Consider the following 18,548-nt stretch of genomic DNA (forward strand, 5'->3'; position numbering starts at 1 on the left):
TTCACGTGTCCAAGCTGCTAAGGGCTTGACTTTAACCAAACAAACCTGAAAACCTAGTGTTCCTGCAGGTGCCTGAGGCTGTTTTTCTTTAAAAAAAATTTTTTTTTAATGTTTTTTTATTTCTGAGACAGAGAGAGACAGAGCATGAGTAGGGGAAGGGCAGAGAGAGAGGGAGACACAGAATCCAATGCAGACTCCAGGCTCTGAGCTGTCAGCACAGAGCCCAATGCGGGGCTCGAACTCACAGACTGTGAGATCATGACCTGAGCCGAAGTTGGTCACTCAACCGACTGAGCCACCTGAGGCTGTTTTTCTATGCACGGTCATCTGTTTTCTTTTGGTGATCCTCATTGTTTAGTGACTTGAGATGGAGCCTGTGCTCTGAAGTGTTTTAAATCCAAATCAGAAGGACACTGAGGATCAGTTTGAGAGAGAGACTAAACTATGTAGCCGAGTGAGAGATAACTACACAAACTTTTCCACTCATTCCATGTGTTTGTTCAGTTCTGCTCTGCACCAGAGAGTACTGTTGTTGGAATTTAGTAATGAATGTGACATGATTTCCCTACCCTTAAGGAGTGAACGTGTGATTCAGCATCTGAACATAGTGGCCTCAAATGAAGGAAGCATGGGTTTCTCACAGCTGTAGATTTCAGTGAGCGAGATGCTAACGGTTCTGAAATAACCGATTTGAAGGTCAGGACCGGCAGCACTGGGTGAGGAGTCAGGAGATGTGGTCATGGGCAGAGGCTGGCAGGTGGATAAGTGGACAGGCGTGGAATCGGGGGTGCTTGTACAGTCGTGAAGGCATCATCGGTGTGTGTAGCTAGTTTTGATGTGGGCTGCTCTGAAGGCTTGGTGTCTCTGAAGGTCCTTGAAGTCACACTTTCTTCACCATGACACATTCTTAGAACTGCCCCGTTCCAGAACTGGGCAATTCTAAGAATGGGGTGTGGACATGGCAGCCACTAGCTCTAGACCAATGCTACTCAAGTGTGGTCAGCTGACTGGTGCCAAGAGATAAGTACAAACATTGAGAGTAAGCACTTAGTAATTTCTATAGCAACTTGACATTGTAGCCACATCCAAGCATGTGAGCAGTGGGTTAGTTTGTTTGGACAGCATATAGACCCGTTTGGGTTTTGTGGGACTTACATGTGGGAGTGAGTTCATATCTGGCTGAGCCAGGGACTAGTCATGTGCAGTGGGACCACATATCTTTCCTTAATGAACAGAAACAAAAGAAAACACAACAGAAAACAACCTGGTTCTTCATGACAGTAGTTTGACAAACACCTCTTTAGACCAAGCTCAAAGGTAACAGGAGGTAAGGCTGTGAGTCCCAAGGTCAAGAGCTTAAATATAAAACATTGATCACATTCCAGTTTCATTTTGGGTCTTGGTCAATGAACAGACTTCCCTTCTTCTCTTCTCTTTCCTCCCTGTCATCAGCATGTATTTTTTTTCATGAACATTATTTTTCTGTGCAAATTATACACAATTCTATACTTATGTTCTGTGTACATTACACATATTTCATAATATGTCATTTTAAATAACATTATAGCATTTTGCTTTGTTTATATGCCACATATTTTAGCTCCTTTGTTTGGGAGCTCTTTTTCCTATTATAAACAGTGTATCTATGAATATTTTGTGCAAATTAGCTTTCTTTTCTCTTTATTTTGGTTTCCTGAAGTCTGTACCCAAAGGAGAAATACTGTGTCAAAGAGTCACAGTTGGATTGATCTCTAGAAGGATGGAACCGATTTATACTGTGAGACTCCATCCAGGTTTTCTCTGTGGCTTCAGGCTTTGTAGATTTCATACTTTCTGTTGGTTTAGTAGGCATATACTTGCCCTGAGATTTTTTTTAATGTTTTTAAGTTTATTGATTTATTTTGAGAAAGACAGAGCGCAAGTTGGGGAGGGCCAGAGAGGGAGACAGAGAATCCCAAGCATGCTCCACACTGTCAGCTTGGAGCCCGATGTGGGGCTCGAACTCACAAAACCGAGAGATCATGACCCGAGCCGAAACCAAGAGTCTGACACTTAACTGACTGAGCCACCCAGGCGCCCCTGCCCTGAGATTGTTTTACCGTGCTTATTACTTCAGGAGGTAGTGAGGATGTGATGATTTGATTTTAATATTTTCTCACAGTTAAAACTAAATGATCTTAAAAGAAAAACTTACCAAGTTGAACCTGAATGCTGATGTCTTGTGACTTTATCAGTTTTTACATAGCTTGGATATAAACTTTTCTTCGTTGTACTTCTCATCTTTCCTCATTCTGTGATGATTGGTTTTCTATTTGTTTCATTATATTATGTGGTATAAAACTTGTTCATTAGTGTTTACATTTTTATACTCAATTATGCCATCTCTCTATCCTGTATTTTCACGGCCAGAAATTATTTCCCCCTCATAAGTGGGATAAAATATGCTATTCTGCTCATTTCTAGCTTTTTAAATGCTTATCTCTTGGAGCTCTCTGGACCTTATTACATACAGTGTTTGGCATAAGATGTGGATCTAGGTTAATTTTATTGTATACTCTTATCTAACTTCCCCAATAACTTTTATTAGTGATTTCCCCTTATTTTTGTGTTTCTTGTGGTTTGACATATATTAAGCAGTTACCATAGAATGTGTTTTTGGAATCTCTATTCATATGCTACCATTTATTTAAAATATTAATGCAATATATATGAATTTCATTTGTAATGAAATTTTTTAAAAAATTAAAAAAAATTTTTTTTTTGAGACAGAGAGAGAGCATGAACAGGGGAGGGACAGAGAGAGAGAGGGAGACACAGAATCTGAAGCAGGCTCCAGGCTCTGAGCAGTCAGCACAGAGCCCGACGCGGGGCTCAAACCCACAGACTGTGAGATCATGACCTGAGCCGAAGTTGGACGCTTAACTGACTGAGCCACCCAGGCGCCCTGTAATCTGTTTTAATAAGCACTCTACCACCATGACTTGAGAAAAGTATTATTTTGTATTCTGCCCTGATATTCTTTGAGTTGTATTTCATTGTTCGTTGGTAGTTTTCTAACAATGATTTTTTTCTTTAAACATTAAAAAATTTTTTTTTCTAAAGACATATTGCATCAAATCTTGAGACGAAAGACATTAAGAGAGAGGCCCCCCCCCCAAGTCTTCACAATCTAGTGCAGTGTGTGTACTCTGCCAACATTATTACAAAAACCAAGATGTGATCCTAGTTTCTGCAGTTTTGACACAGTGCTTATATGAAAGAAGGTCCTGCCCGATTTCATGGCTGCACTCTTGGCCACAGGAAGGCAAGTGCTTTACGGGTATTTTCCGGGGCTGTATTCTTAGTGGGGGCTTGGCTGGTTAATGAGAGCACGAGGTTGAGGGTTTGAAAACTAAGAATCAGTTAGCTCAGCTCTGATCCCAGGCTCTAAAACTATTCTCTGTGCTTTGGTCACAGAGGAAACGGGAGGGATAGACTTGTCAGCATACACTGGTCATCATTAATGAAAGAAGCTGTTCAGAGCACATGGCATGGAGTACTGTCTTTGTATGCAAAAGAAAGTGTCTTATAGGGCCACTGTTTAGACATTAATAAGGCAGGAGGGAAGAAAACGTTAGACCATTAGACTAAAGTGTGTGTTTATTCCGTATGGGGTAGCTTTGAGGGTTTTTGTGTCTCACTGTGTCCTGAAGCTTTCGTACTGCTGGCAAGTCCTGTGGGCAGTGCCTCCGTCTCAGAGCCCCTAGTGGACAGGCACATACTGCTTCAGAGGCCAGCATGTGTCAGATGGAGGAGACCCATGGATGTTTGTAATAGAATCCTTTCCTATGTGGGACCATTTGTCTGTGAGTGCTGAAGCATTTTCCTCTCTGATTATCGACTTTGTGACAGTATCAAGTGACTCCAGACTGAGAACGAATGTTTGGGGTATATTAAATTTTTATCAAATTTCCCAAGAAGTCAAGAAGTCTTGGCAATGAAATTAGCAAAGACCTTGTGATTATTTTAGAGATTACTTTATAAACTCTTGCATTATATAGCTATTGTGTATTTTTTTCTCCAGAAAAATGCTGCACTTGAACGTTTTTCTTCCTCTGCTTGCTGGTTTCTTGGTTCTCCTGCTCGTTGCTTAACATATTTTTCTGATAGATTAATATTTGTTGCCCCTAGCCTGTGTGGCTGACTGGCTCACTGTTTTCTTCCTTGTTTCCTCCAATTATAAAATGATTGAGCTAATAGGAGATATGTGTAGCACACAGACCTGTAGCTCATAATAAATAATTGCTATGGATGCTTTATAGTATAGAATGTATCTCATCCTCTTTGAACTTGATGAAACCATGTGAGGTGGGAATTATTGCTGCAGCCATGCTTGTAAAGGAGAATCCTGAAGCTCAGAGACTGAATGACAACCTGTCTTAGGCCACAGAGCTAATTAGTGGTAGTTCAGGACCCTGGTTACAAATCTCATATTTTCTCTGGTATATCTTCTGGTTTGAATTCTTTTTGATTGGGTTCCATTTTATTGGAAGAGAATGAAAGTGTTATTTTTTTTAAAAAATCACAATATGTGGTGCTCAATTTAATGGGCTTAATGAATAACTGGCCATTATAATGATAACAAGTTTTTTAAGGGTTATGACTATGCAAAAAACACCTATTTAAAAAAAAACATTTGAAAATATTTAATTTGATGATCAAATGAATGTAATATGCCTCCAGTTGAAGAACTTTTCTAGTTTTATTCAAATGATCTCTTTCAAAGGGAAAAAGTTATCCAGAAGCACCAGCTAAATAACTGAGTTTTCTGGATGCTATTTTATAGTCAAATTTAAAAAATTTAATTTGCAAGTGTTTGTTGCCAGAGTGTAAACTTGCAGTTGATTTTTGCCTATAAATCTGTATTCTGTGACCTGGCTAAATTCATGTATTAGTTTGACTTGTTAGTAGTTTTTAGATTTTTAAGGATTTTCCATATAGAGTAGAATGTCATCAGCAAATTGAGACCCAGTTTACTTCTTTCTTTGTGATCTTTATGCTTTTTTCCTTTTCTTGCCTTATGCAATGTATTTGCTACAATAATAGACACATATTTGAACTGATGCTGTTGTAATATCCTCATTGTGATAAGACTCCTTTATGTCTGGCTTATAAACCATATAGTGTTGGGGAATTTTATTAGAAATTAAAAAATAAACAATCTTGAGTTACTGGAACTTACTAATTATTTTTCATATATTTGTAATGAACATCAATGCCTGTTTTGATGTTGAATTTGTGCTCTACTAAAATGTAATGTAAGGAATTTTGACAGGTGCTTGCTATCAATTCTGACAGGTTTTTAAAAAAAATTTGTTTTTTAAAATTATGTGGCGAGGCGAGACTAAGGAGAGCTTAATAAGAATCCACTTTCATTGAGGAAAAGGTGGTTGATTTATAGGCAAAATTTAGAGAGATGCATGTTAAGCAAAGTGAGAGAAAAAGGAGAGATGAAATTGGCATAGAAAATCAAGTATCTAAAATGTGAACAATATCCTTGACTGTTCATTGTGGCAGGGTGTCTGTAATTAAATAATATTTGAAATGTGGCATAGAAGGCTACAAAGAGAAATAGAGTCAATTTAACTGACATTTCCATGTTGTGAGAACTTGGGCAAGTGACTGATCCTTAATTCTTAAAAAAAAATTTTTTTTTTTAAATATATTTTTTTTCAACGTTTTTTATTTATTTTTGGGACAGAGAGAGACATAGCATGAACGGGGGAGGGGCAGAGAGAGAGGGAGACACAGAATCGGAAACAGGCTCCAGGCTCTGAGCCATCAGCCCAGAGCCTGACGCGGGGCTGGAACTCACGGACCGCGAGATCGTGACCTGGCTGAAGTCGGACGCTTAACCGACTGCGCCACCCAGGCGCCCCTTTTTTTTTTTTTTTTTTTAATTTTTTTTTTCAACTTAAAAAAATTTTTTTTAATATTAAAAGTTTTTTAAATTTTTATTTATTTTTGAGAGAGAAATAGAGCATTAGCAGGGGAGGGGCAGAGAGAGAGGGAGACACAGAATCTGAAGCAGGCTCCAGGCTCTGAGCTGTCAGCATAGAGCCCGATGTGGTGCTTGAACTCATGGACCGTGAGATCATGACCTGAGCCAAAGTTGGATGCTTAACAGACTGAACCACCCAGATGCCCCCTTAATTCTTTTTTTTCAACTGTCAAATGGAAATAATAATAAGCAGCTTGTAGTATTGTTAGGATTAGAAATAATACATGAGAAGCACCTGGCACATATCAGGCGTGCAAAAATATGTAGCTAGGATTATTAGAGGGCTCTATCCTTTATTATTTACTCATTAAGTTATTGATTTATTGAATTATCCTAATTTATAATGGGTACGATCAGATATTCTGTGTCATTGAAGGAAGAGAAGAGTATTTTTGAATCGAAGAACCCCTGCTAAAAGAATATAAAACTTTATGTTCCTGGAGACTTGCACTGATCAGGGAGGGAGAATGATGAGACAGGATTGCCGTGGTAGTAGTTGGTTCACTGGCCAAGCTTCTCGTTTCCCTTATGGTCCCGTACCCAAGTTTGGAGAGTCCGACAAGCATGTTTATTTCCCAGGCCCTCTGAGGCTCTCGCCTGACTGGGAGATTGTGAGCAGCTGTCCGGAGCACCTGGAATCCAGGTTTGGGGCAGACGCTGATGCTGTGGGTGGCTGTGGAGCCTCAGAGGGTCATTGCAGATGACTACAACAGCCAGGTGGCCTTTTGCTGGGCTTTGTCTTCATCATTTGCCCTCTTTCCCTTCCCTTTTCTTTATCTAAATGACTTGGCGAGATATCCTTGGCTAATGTTGTGACCTGTCTCTTTCTTCTAGAATTCTGAAGGTGGACTCTATGTATGCATGAATACATTTTTGGCCTTTGGAAGGGAACATGTTGAAAGACATTTTCGAAAAACTGGACAGAGTGTGTACATGCACCTGAAAAGACATGTGCGAGAGGTGAGCTGCACGTTTGGAGAACTGGCCTTGATATCTTTCCTGTGGCATTGTCGTGGTGTGGTTTATCACATGGAGAGTTTACTGTGCCCACATGACTTCTCATTCCTTTTGAGGATGGGAAACAAAAATGGGACCCTTTGCAGAAATTCACAGGTTTCCCCAAACCCTGTGTAACTCAGTTTAATTTTTCTCTTCCTCTGAATTTCTGATTGGTGTTAAGAAGACATGGGTCGACTGAATGAAAAAAAAGTTAAGCAAAAAAATACAGACAAGTACACAAAATAATGCCAGAAATGCAAAAATCACAAGTAAAAAATATTTGGATATTTTTGCTTCAGATTTTTTTGTTTTGTTTTGTTTTGTTTTGAGCGAGAGAAAGCTTTCCTGAAAGTTTGAGTCCCTTTTGTTTCCCTCTCCAGTAGTAACCATGGCTGCAAATTTGTTCTTGTTCCTATATAGGTCATTCTATTTTATTTACGTATGGATAGTCATGAACAATACGTAGAATGACTTTATATGGTTTAAAGATGTAGATACATACTATCATACTGTTACTTATAATTCTGTGTAGAGCTTTATCTTTTCACATTGTTCTTGAAACCTATTCATGTTGCGATGTGCCTGAATGTACTTACTTCATTTTATTATTTGTTTGTTATTCCCTCTTGTGAGTACCTTGTCATTTATTATTCTTTTGTTCTATTAATGAACATTTAGATTGTTTCCTTTTTTTATTTGCTTCTACAAATAGTGCAACAATTAACATCTTTATACATTTCTCCCGGGGGTACATGTGTAAGATTTATTTTGGAAATAAGTATATCTCAAAGTGGTAATGCTGGCTTGTAGAGGTACTTATTTTCATTTTTGCTAGGTATTGCTAAATCTTTCCCCAGAGTGGTTGCACTCAATTTCTCCTTCTGTCTGCACTGATTAGCAATTCCTGTTTTCCCACCCCCCATCAACACTTGGTCAGACTTTTGATTTTTGCCAATCTAACGGTTGTAAAGTGGCATCTAAATAACTGGCATTTCCTTTTGTGAGGGTTGAACATCTTTATATATGTTTATTGGCCATTCTGGTTTTTTCTTCTCTGATTTTCCTGTTTTCTTATGGTCTATGCCTTATCTTTTTGCTTCATTTATGAATTCTTTTATGCAGAAGTTTTGAATTCAATGTTAGATTTATTAACCTTTTCTCTTATGAATTGTGCCTTGTGTATCTTATCTATGAAATTATTTCCCAACTCAAGGTCATAACAGTATTTCTTTTAATACTTTTTTTTGAAGTGCATGTGTATTTGCATGAGCATATGTGTGTTTTAGCATTTTTGGATTTTAATCCATCTATAGTTTATTGTATTTGTGTGAAGTATGGGAATGTGTTTTTTATTTTCCATACTGAAAACCAGTTTTCCTGCTGTGGTAGACTAGTGCAATCTTTCTAAATGATTTATAGTATCATCTTTTTGTATATTTTATTTATTTATTTTTTCATTTTAAACTATTTTATGTATTTATTTATTTATTTTAATATAATTTGTTGTCAAATTGGCTAACATACAGTGTGTAAAGTGTGCTCTTGGTTTTTGGGGTACATTTCCATGATTCATCGCTCATCCCAACAAGTGCCCTCCTAAGTGTTCATCACCCATTTTCCCCTCTCCCCCATTCCCCCATCCCCACTCCATTTGTTCTTTTAAGAGTCTCTTATGGTTTGCCTCCTTCCCTTTCTGTTTGTAACTATTTTTTTCCCCTTCCCTTCCCCCATGATCTTCTGTTAAGTTGCTCAAGTTCCACTTATGAGTGAAAACATATGGTATCTGTCCTTTCTTTTTGTACATTTTAACTTGCCATTCATAGTTGGGTCTGCTTTGGGGCTCTTGGTTCTTTTCTGTTGATCTTATTTTTCTGAATCTGCATTGGTGTGGCCAGCCTTGATATCTGGTGGTACAAACACTTTTTCCAGAACTTTCCTGGGTTTAGAAATTTATTTATTTATTTATTTATTTATTTATTTATTTTATTTAAAAAAAAATTTTTTTTTTTTTAACGTTTATTTATTTTTGAGACAGAGAGATACAGAGCATGAACGGGGGAGGGGCAGAGAGAGAGGGAGACACAGAATCCGAAACAGGCTCCAAGGCTCTGAGCTGTCGGCACAGAGCCCAACGCGGGGCTCGAACTCACGGACCGCGAGATCGTGACCTGAGCTGAAGTTGGACGCTTAACCGACCAAGCCACCCAGGCGCCCCAGAAATTTATTTTTCTATACAGATTTTAGAATCAGTTCATCTAGTTTAAAACATCCTGTTGAGATTTTGATCAGGATCACATTGAATTTGTAGATTATAATCTATAGCATTGGTTAAGCTCCACGAGGGCAGGGATTTTTGTCTGTTTTGTTCATTTCTGTGCCCTCAGCACTTAGCTGTCCCAACACACAGTAGGTGCTTCATAAATATTTATTGAATGAGTATTCAAAATGACATAGTTCATTTTGAATCAGTTCAGTATTCAGTTCTCTTTTGTCTCCTTCAATAATATTTTGTAATTTTCAGTAAAAGAGCTTGCATTTTGTAAGATTTTCTTAAATGCTCTGTAATTTTTGTAACTATTGTTACTGCTAACTTTTACTTACTATATTTTAATTGGTTATTGATGATGTTTGGGGATGTTATTAATTTTCAAGTATTGATTTTTATACTTAGTGACACTATTCAGCTTTCAGTCCTAATAGCTAGTAGACTGTTGGAACTTCTAGTCAGTGCTGATTTGAGGTTCATCTAATCGTTCATGCTAGCCTGCCTAATATATTCTCTGTTTAAGTTCCAGACAAAGGAGAGATCCCCAAATTGGACAGTGGGCAGAGTAGGAGGAAGAGGAGGAAGAGAGGCCAGGAGGTCAGATAAGCCATCACCTCAATGATTAAAATAGTCTAATATTGGCCTGATATTACATGATTTACATTCACTGCTCCTGTTATGTGGGGCATAGCAATTCTTATGAGGTCCACTTTGTCCTGAACAGATGTCTTAGTATAAAATGATGAAGTTTTAGGAAACTGGGGTGGGGTGGGGAATGAAACTGAGGCCCAGAAGCTTGAAATAACTTGCTCACTAAGCTTGTGGCAGAATTGCAGAATGGTGGTAAATTCACATGGTTAACTCTGCCTCTGAAGTCTTCAGTTAAATATTTCACTCCCTGACTACAACCTTCTCTCAGTTTAGCTCTGTCACTCATTTATTCTGATTTCACTCTGTTGTTCTCCCTCCTTGAGATTTCCAGGCCCATGACTTGTCCAGGCGGCCACTGCTTCTGTTTGTTAAGCCTGCTCCTCATGACGTGAAACATTCTCTTACCACCAGTGCCTTCAAAGATCCTTTGCCCTTTGTCTCGCCTAACTGTCCCCAGAGCTCCAGCCAGTCATGCCATCAGCATCATCATGGGTTCTGTGTGCATATTGTGAGCAATTCTGCACCACCATGGTCTGGGGCCATGTCAGACTCCTGCTCTTCCCCCTTCTGCTGGGCGCACTCACTGCCCAGCAAATTTGGCCTGCACCTTCTCCCACTCCAGATTCTGGATGCAGTCTTCAAGGTGCTGCCACGACCTCTCTCACCATCCTTAGAAAACAATTTGACTGGTACTTTACCAAGAAAACAGGGACCCTGGACAGGAACTTCCTGAACTCCTGTCTTGCCTCCTGGGAACTCATTGCATCTCGTTCCTCCATCCCAGCAGAAAGCTATGTTCTGTCTGTCCTCACAGCTCTGTTTCCTCCTCCTCATAAACTTACTCGTTCCTTAACTCCCTTTTCTTCAATGTCTCCCTCTTCTGGCTTTTTCCTCCCACCTTAAAAAAAAAAAACAAACACCACTCTTAGACAAAAGCTAAAGGAGTTTGTGACCACTAAACCAACCCTGCAAGAAATACTAAAGAGGACTCTTTGAGTGGGAAAGAAAGACCAAGAGCAGCAAAGACTAAAAAGGAACAGAGAAAATCTCCATGAACACCAACTTTACAGGTAATACAATGGCACTAAATTAGTATCTATCAGTAGTAACTCTGAATGTAAATGGACTAAATGCTCCAATCAAAAGATATAAGATATCAGAATGGATAAAAAAATGAGATCCATCTATATGCTGCCGGCAAGAGACTCATTTTAGACCTATAGACACCTGCAGATTGAAAGTGAGGGGATGGAGAACCATTTATCATGCTAATGGACCTCAAGAGAAAGCTGGATTAGCCATAGTTATATCAGACAAACTAGATTTTATTTTATTTTATTTTATTTTATTTTATTTTATTTTATTTTATTTTATTTTTTTCAGACAAACTAGATTTTAAACCAAAGACTGTAACAAGAGATGAAGAAGGGCACTATATCATAATAAAGGGATCTATCCAATAAGAAGATCTAACAATTGTAAATATTTATGCCCCCAATGTGGAACACCCAGATATATAAATCAATTAATAACAAACATAGGGGCGCCTGGGTGGCGCAGTCGGTTAAGCGTCCGACTTCAGCTCAGGTCACGATCTCGCGGTCCGTGAGTTCGAGCCCTGCATCGGGCTCTGGGCTGATGGCTCAGAGCCTGGAGCCTGCTTCCGATTCTGTGTCTCCCTCTCTCTCTGCCCCTCCCCCGTTCATGCTCTGTCTCTCTCTGTCTCAAAAATAAATAAACGTTAAAAAAAAATTAAAACAAACAAACAAACATAAAGAAACTCAGTGATAACAGTATAAGAGTAGGGGACTTTAACACCTCACATGCAACAATGGATAGATCATCCAACCAGAAAATCAACAAGGAAACAAGGGCTTTGAATGACACCCTGGACCAGAGAGCTTAACAGATATATTCAAAACATTTCATTCTAACTCAGCAGAATACACATTCTTTTTGAGTACACATGGAACATTCTCCAGAATAGATCACATGCTAGGTCACAAATCAGCCCTCAATAAGTACAAAAAGGTAGAGATCATACTATGCATATTTTCAGATCACAACACTGGGACACTTGAAGTCAATCACAAGAAAAAAATTTAGAAAGACCACAAATACATGGAGGTTAAAGAACATCCTACTAAAGAGTGAATGGGTTTATCAGGAAATTAAAGAAGAAAAAAAATATATGGAAGCAAATGCAAATGAAAACACAACCTTCCAAAACCTTTGGGATGCCACAAAAGCAGTTATAAGAAGTAATTATATAGCAATACAGGCCTACCTCAAGAAACAAGAAAAGTCTTCAATACACAACCTAACCTTATATCTAAAGGAGCTAGAAGAGGAACAGCAAATAAAGCCTAAACCTAGAAGAAGGGAAATAGTAAAGACTAGAGCAGAAATAAATGATGTGGAAACAAACAAACAAAAAATCCATTAGACTAGATAAATGCAACTAGGAGGTGGATTTTGGAAGAATTAATAAAATTAATAAACCCGTAGCCAGACTCATCAAAAAAAAAAAAAAGAAAAAGGACCCAAATAAATCATGAATGAAAGAGGAGAGATCACAACCAACACCATAGGAATACAAACATTATAAGAGAATGTTATGCAAAATTATATGCCAACAAATTGTGCAATCTGGAAGAAATGGATGAATTCTTAGAAACATATAAACTACCAAAAGTGAAATGGGAAAAACAGGAAATTTGAACAGACTGGTAACCAACAAAGAAATGGAATCAGTAATCAAAAATCTCCCAACAAAAGTCCAGGGCCAGATGGCTTCCCAGGGGAATTCTCTCAAACATTTGAAAAAGAGTTAATATCTTTTCTTCTTAAACTGTTCCTGAAAAATAGAAATGGAAGGAACACTTCTAAACTCATTCTGTGAGACCAGCATTACTTTGATCCCCAAATGATACAAGACCCTACTAAAAAGAATTACAGGCCAATATCCCTGATGAACATGGATGTAAAAATTCTCAACAAGATATTAGCAAATTAAATTCAACAGTACATTAAAAGAATTATTCACCACGATCAAGTGGGATTTATTCCTGGGCTTCAGGGGTGGTTCAATATTTGCAAATCAATCAATGTGATATACCACATTAATAAGAGAAAGGATAAGAACCATATTACCTTTGCAATAGATGCAGAAAAAGCATTTGACAAAATGTAGCATCCATTCTTGATAAAAACCCTTAACAAAGTAGGGATAGAAGGAACATACGTCAACATCATATAGACCATATATGAAAGACTCATAGCTAATATCATCCTCAATGGGGAAAAGCTGAGAGCTTTCCTCTATGGTCAGGAACAACACTCTCATCATTGTTATTTAACATAGTACTGGAAGTTCTAGCCTCAGTAATCAGACAACAAAAAGAAATAAAAGGCATCCAAATCAGCAAAGAATTATTTGCAGACAACATGATACCCTATGTAGAAAACCCTAAAGACCACCCAAAAATTGCTAGAACTGATACACGAATTCAGCAAAGTCACAGGATACAAAAATCAATGTACAGAAATATGTTGTATTTCTATATACCAACAACGAAGCAGCAGAAAGAGGAATTAAGGAATTGATCTCATTTACAATTGCACCAAAAACCATAAAATATCTAGGAATAAACCTAACCCGAGGAGGTGAAAGATCTGTATGCTGAAAACTATAGAACACTTATGAAAGAAACTAAAGATGACACAAAGAAATTGAAAAACATTCCATACTCATGGATTGTAAGAACAAATATTGTTAAAATGTCTGTACTACTCAAAGCAGTCTACACATTTAATGCAATCCCTATCAAAACACTACCAGCATTTTTCACAGAGCTAGAACAAACAATCCTAAAATATGTATGGAATCACAAAATACTCTGAATAGCCAAAGCAATTTTGAAAAAGAAAAGAGTTGGAGGCATCACAATTCCGGACTTTAAGCTATATTTGAAAGCTGTAGTGATAAAGACAGTATGGTACGGGCACAAAACCAGACACATAGGTCAGTGGAACAGAATGGAAAACCCAGAAATAGGCTCAAAACAGTATGGTCAACTAATCTTCGATAAAGTAAGAAAGAATATCTAATGGAAACAAAGACAGTCTCTTCAACAAATGGTGTGGAGAAAACTGGACACCAACATGCAGAAGAATGAAACTGGACCACTTAGCAACATACACAAAAACAGATTCAAAATGGATGAAAGACCTAAATGTGAGTGAGACAGGAAACCATCAAAATCCTAGAGGAGAACATAGGCAGTAACCTCTTTGACATTAGCCATAGCAACTTCTTATTCAATGTGTCTCTGGAGGCAAGGGAAACAAAAGCAAACATGAACTATTGGGACTTCATCAATATAAAATGCTTCTGCACAGCAAAGGAAGTCAACAAAAACTGAAAGGCAACCAACGAAATGGGAGAAGATATTTGCAAATAACATATCTGGTAAAGGGTTAGTATCCAAAATCTGTGAAGAACTTATCAAACTCAACACCCCAAACCCCCCAAATAATCCAGTTAAGAAATGGGCAGAAGACATGAATAGACATTTTTCCAAAGAAGACATCCAGATGGCCAACAGACACATGAAAAGATGCTCAACCTCACTCATCATCAGGGAAATACAAATCAAAACCATGATGAGGTATCACCTCATACCTGTTGGAATGGCTAACATTAACAACACAGGAAACTGCACATGTTGGCTAGCCTGTGAAGAAAGGGGAACCCTCTTACACTGTTGGTGGGAATGCAAACTGGTGTGGCCACTTTGGAAAACAGTGTGGAGTTTCCTCAAGGAATTAAAAATAGAACTACTCTGCCATCCAGCAGTTGTGCTACTAGGTTTTTACCCAAAGGATACAAAAATGCAGATTGGAAGGTACACATGCAGCCCAATTTTTATAGCATTATCAGTGATAGCCAGACTATGGAAAGAACTCAAATGTCCAATGATTGCTGAATGGATAAAGAAGATGTGGTGTGTATATATGTATATATGTGTACATTCCATAAATATGTATACATTCCATGAGTATATATATGGAACATGGAATATTAGTCATCAAAAAGAATGAAGCCTTGGGGCACCTGTGTGGCTCAGTTAAGCATCTGACTTCAGCTCAGGTCATGATCTCATGCTTCATGAGTTCGAGCCCCCTGTCAGGTTCTGTGCTAACAATGCAGAGCCTGCTTCAGATTCTCTTTCTCCCTCTCTCTCTGCCCTTCCCCTGCTCACATGCATTGTCTCTGTCTTTCTCAGAAAAAATAAATAAACCTTAAGAAAAGAATGAAATCGGGGGCGCCTGGGTGGCGCAGTCGGTTAAGCGTCCGACTTCAGCCGGGTCACGATCTCGCGGTCCGTGAGTTCGAGCCCCGCGTCAGGCTCTGGGCTGATGGCTCGGAGCCTGGAGCCTGTTTCCGATTCTGTGTCTCCCTCTCTCTCTGCCCCTCCCCCGTTCATGCTCTGTCTCTCTCTGTCCCAAAAATAAATAAAAAGCGTTGAAAAAAAAATTTAAAAAAAAAAAAAAGAAAAGAATGAAATCTTGACATTTGCAAGGACATGGATAGAGCTAGAGTGTATTATGCTAAGTGAAACAAGTCAGTCAGAGAAAGGCAAATACCATATGATTTCACTCATATATGGAATTTAAGAAATAAAACAGGTGAACATAGGGTAAGAGAAAAAGAGAGGGGGGCAAACCATAAGAGACTCTTAACTATAGAGAACAAACTGATGGTTATCAGAGGGGAGTCAGGTGGGGGATGGGGGATCTAGATGATGGATATTAAAGAGGGCACTTGTGATGAGCCCAGGGTGTTGTGTGTAAGTGATGAATCACTAAATTCTACTCCTGAAGCCAATATGAAACTATATGTTAAGTAGTTAGAATTTATATAAAAACTTGAAACAAACAAAAAGAACACACCACTAATTGTCTCTGTATAGTGTCCTCATTTGGTCATCCTATTCTTCAACTAAAGTAAGTGTCTCTAAAAACTTCTCATCATCTCTACTATACCTCCCTGGAAGTTCAGCGTTGCCATCCGGTTGATCTTCCTGCTAATCCACTAAACTGCCAGGGCTGCAGTGATCGCTCATTTATCATGCTTGGTGGATATGTTTCAGCTCTGATTTTACTTGCTTACAAGCATTTGAACTTGTTTTCCTCTTGGAACCGCTCCTCTCCTGCTTTCTTTGGCACCATTCTTTCCTGGCTTCCTGCTGTTTTTTAGGCTGCCTTTTCTGACTTTCTTTCACTAGCATCTCTTCATTCATTTATTCCTTAAATATCCACACTTCCTAGGGTGCCTTTGGACTATCTTTCTCTGAAAACTGTTCTTCCTCATCAGTGTTGTCCATTTACTTGTTTAATCACTGTCTCTGAACTCATGACTTACTAATCGGTATCTTTCCAGAGCCAAAGTCTGACCATCTGACTCTGAGTTGGTTTTTCCTACTTGAACACCTCATAGGTACTTCAAGCTCAGTGTGTCCAGACTCAATGAATAATCCTCTTTCTCAGAGTTGTCCTTCATCTTAAATTCTAGAGACCTAGACATTTTGGATTCTGCTTTCATTCCATGGCTGGTTGGTGACCAAGTCTAGTTATCTGGACCTCCCAAATGGCTCTGAAGTCCATCCTGTCCTCTCCATCCCTGTAGTTTTTGTCTGAGGGCTCATTATCCCTTAAAAGGACTAATTCTTTAGCTTCCTGACTAATCTCCTTTCCTTCAAACTTGCTGCCTTCCATCCTACCCAGTCTTCATGGTACACCTGGAGTGATCTTTTCAAATGCACGTATCCGTAGCATTCTGAAGCTTAAATCTCTGTATCTCCCTTTGTTGCAAGATGAAATCCAAAATTCTTTTCCGTTTGATTACAAGGGCTTCCATGATCTGGCCTCTATAGCCTTTCTGACTCTTACTTTTATTATGTAAGCTTTGTGCTCTAGACATATCTAACCACTTCTTCCTGGAATACATTATGATTTCATACCTTTGTACGTGCTGTTTTTCCTCTCTAGGATGTCTCATTCCTCTTATACCTGTTGTATCCTTGTGGTCAGCATATCCATCTATCTATCCATCATGCATGTATGCATGCATCCATTCAACCATCCATTCATCCATCCATCCATTCATCATCCATTCCATCCATCCATCCATCCATCCATCCATCCATCTACCTGTCCATCCCCCCATTCATCCACATATTCATTCATCATCCATCCATTCATACCTTCATCCATCTATCATTCTTCCATCTATCCATTTATCCATCCATCTATTCATCTACCTGTCCATCCTCCATCCATCCATCCATCCATCCATCCATCCATCCATCCATTCATCCACTGATCCATTCATCCATCCATCCATCCATCTACCTGTCCATCCCCCCATCCATCCATGCATTCATTCATCATCCATCCATTTATACCTTCATCCATCTATCATTCTTCCATCTATCCATTTATCCATCCATCCATTCATCTACCTGTCCATCCTCCATCTATCCATCTGTCCAGCTATCTATCCATCCATTTGTCTATTCATCCGTTCATCCATCATCCATCTATCCATTATCCATCCATTTATCCATTAAATAAATATTTGCTGAGCAGCCGCTCAATGCCAGACCTGCTGGTCTTCTTATCTGACCAGCTCTGCCCACAGCTTCCACCCCAGAAGAACTGTCATTTCCTCCTTGTAATCCTACCTTTTTCACACTTCCCTTAATACTCACCAGAATCTATAGTGCTGTTTGTATATATGCTCTCCTACTGTGCCCATGGGCTCATCAAGGAATGGAGCATGTCTTCATTCACTTTGCAGCCTCAGTGCCAGCATAGAGCCTTACCCATGGGCACAGTCATGTTTGCTGACTGAGGAGTTGCCTTTTTTCAAACCCTGTTGATTTCTAGTGGAGACTGAGGCAGGCACAGAGGTGATGGTTTTTGGAAAGAAGACCTAGTTTTTTTTTCCCCTGTAAGGAAGTGAATCTAATCCAAGTCTAAGGTGTGGATCTTACAATCAAGGAGAACCTCATATTCTAGTAGGTTTTCATGCAGCCCTTCTCCTTCTTTTCTCCCTCTACCATCCTCAGAAGTGGAGGAGACAGGTTGGAAAAGTTAAAAGCATGCCATAAGCTTCTGTAGAGAGATTTCAAGTGACTCTAAGATTGCTAAATGTGCCTACAGGTTTTATTTCATCCCTTTTTTTTTTGATGCAGGCACAAGGTGGGGAGAGGAGCAGGGGCTCTGAGACCTTGGTGGAGAGGGATTCTAAGAGAGGTGACATGAATTTGGCACGAGTAGTTGGAGAGACAGGTTTTTGAGCTAATGTGTTCTATCATATTCACATGCTTAAGATGTGAACCATAAACTTATAGTAGAAGCTGTAAACTTAATGTGAGAATCACAAAGATGAGTCACCCTTCAATGCCAAATGATAAAATGTGGCAAAGGAGACTTAAGACTGATAATGGGACAAACTAAAGCAGCAGCAAGGCCTTGATGCTGCTATAACATGTGGCCACTTGAAAAGATGCCAGGCTTTGACCA

General features: G+C 38.9%; 1 protein-coding gene and 1 non-coding gene across 2 annotated transcripts in view; one reads left to right on the forward strand and one right to left on the reverse strand.

The window, feature by feature from the left end:
* Nucleotides 1-18,548, forward strand: part of USP13 (ubiquitin specific peptidase 13) — a 120,404-nt gene that overhangs the window by 16,433 nt on the left and 85,423 nt on the right. The window contains exon 2 of the mRNA XM_058730575.1: nt 6,875-7,000. Within this exon, the coding sequence (XP_058586558.1) occupies nt 6,875-7,000 (126 nt within the window). The remainder of the gene's footprint in view (nt 1-6,874; nt 7,001-18,548) is intronic.
* Nucleotides 3,103-3,265, reverse strand: LOC131513334 (small nucleolar RNA SNORA81). The gene has a single exon (XR_009262550.1). It is a non-coding gene; the product is annotated as a small nucleolar RNA SNORA81 (small nucleolar RNA).

The sequence above is a fragment of the Neofelis nebulosa genome, chromosome 5 (genome assembly GCF_028018385.1).
Source record: "Neofelis nebulosa isolate mNeoNeb1 chromosome 5, mNeoNeb1.pri, whole genome shotgun sequence".
NCBI lineage: Eukaryota > Metazoa > Chordata > Mammalia > Carnivora > Felidae > Neofelis > Neofelis nebulosa.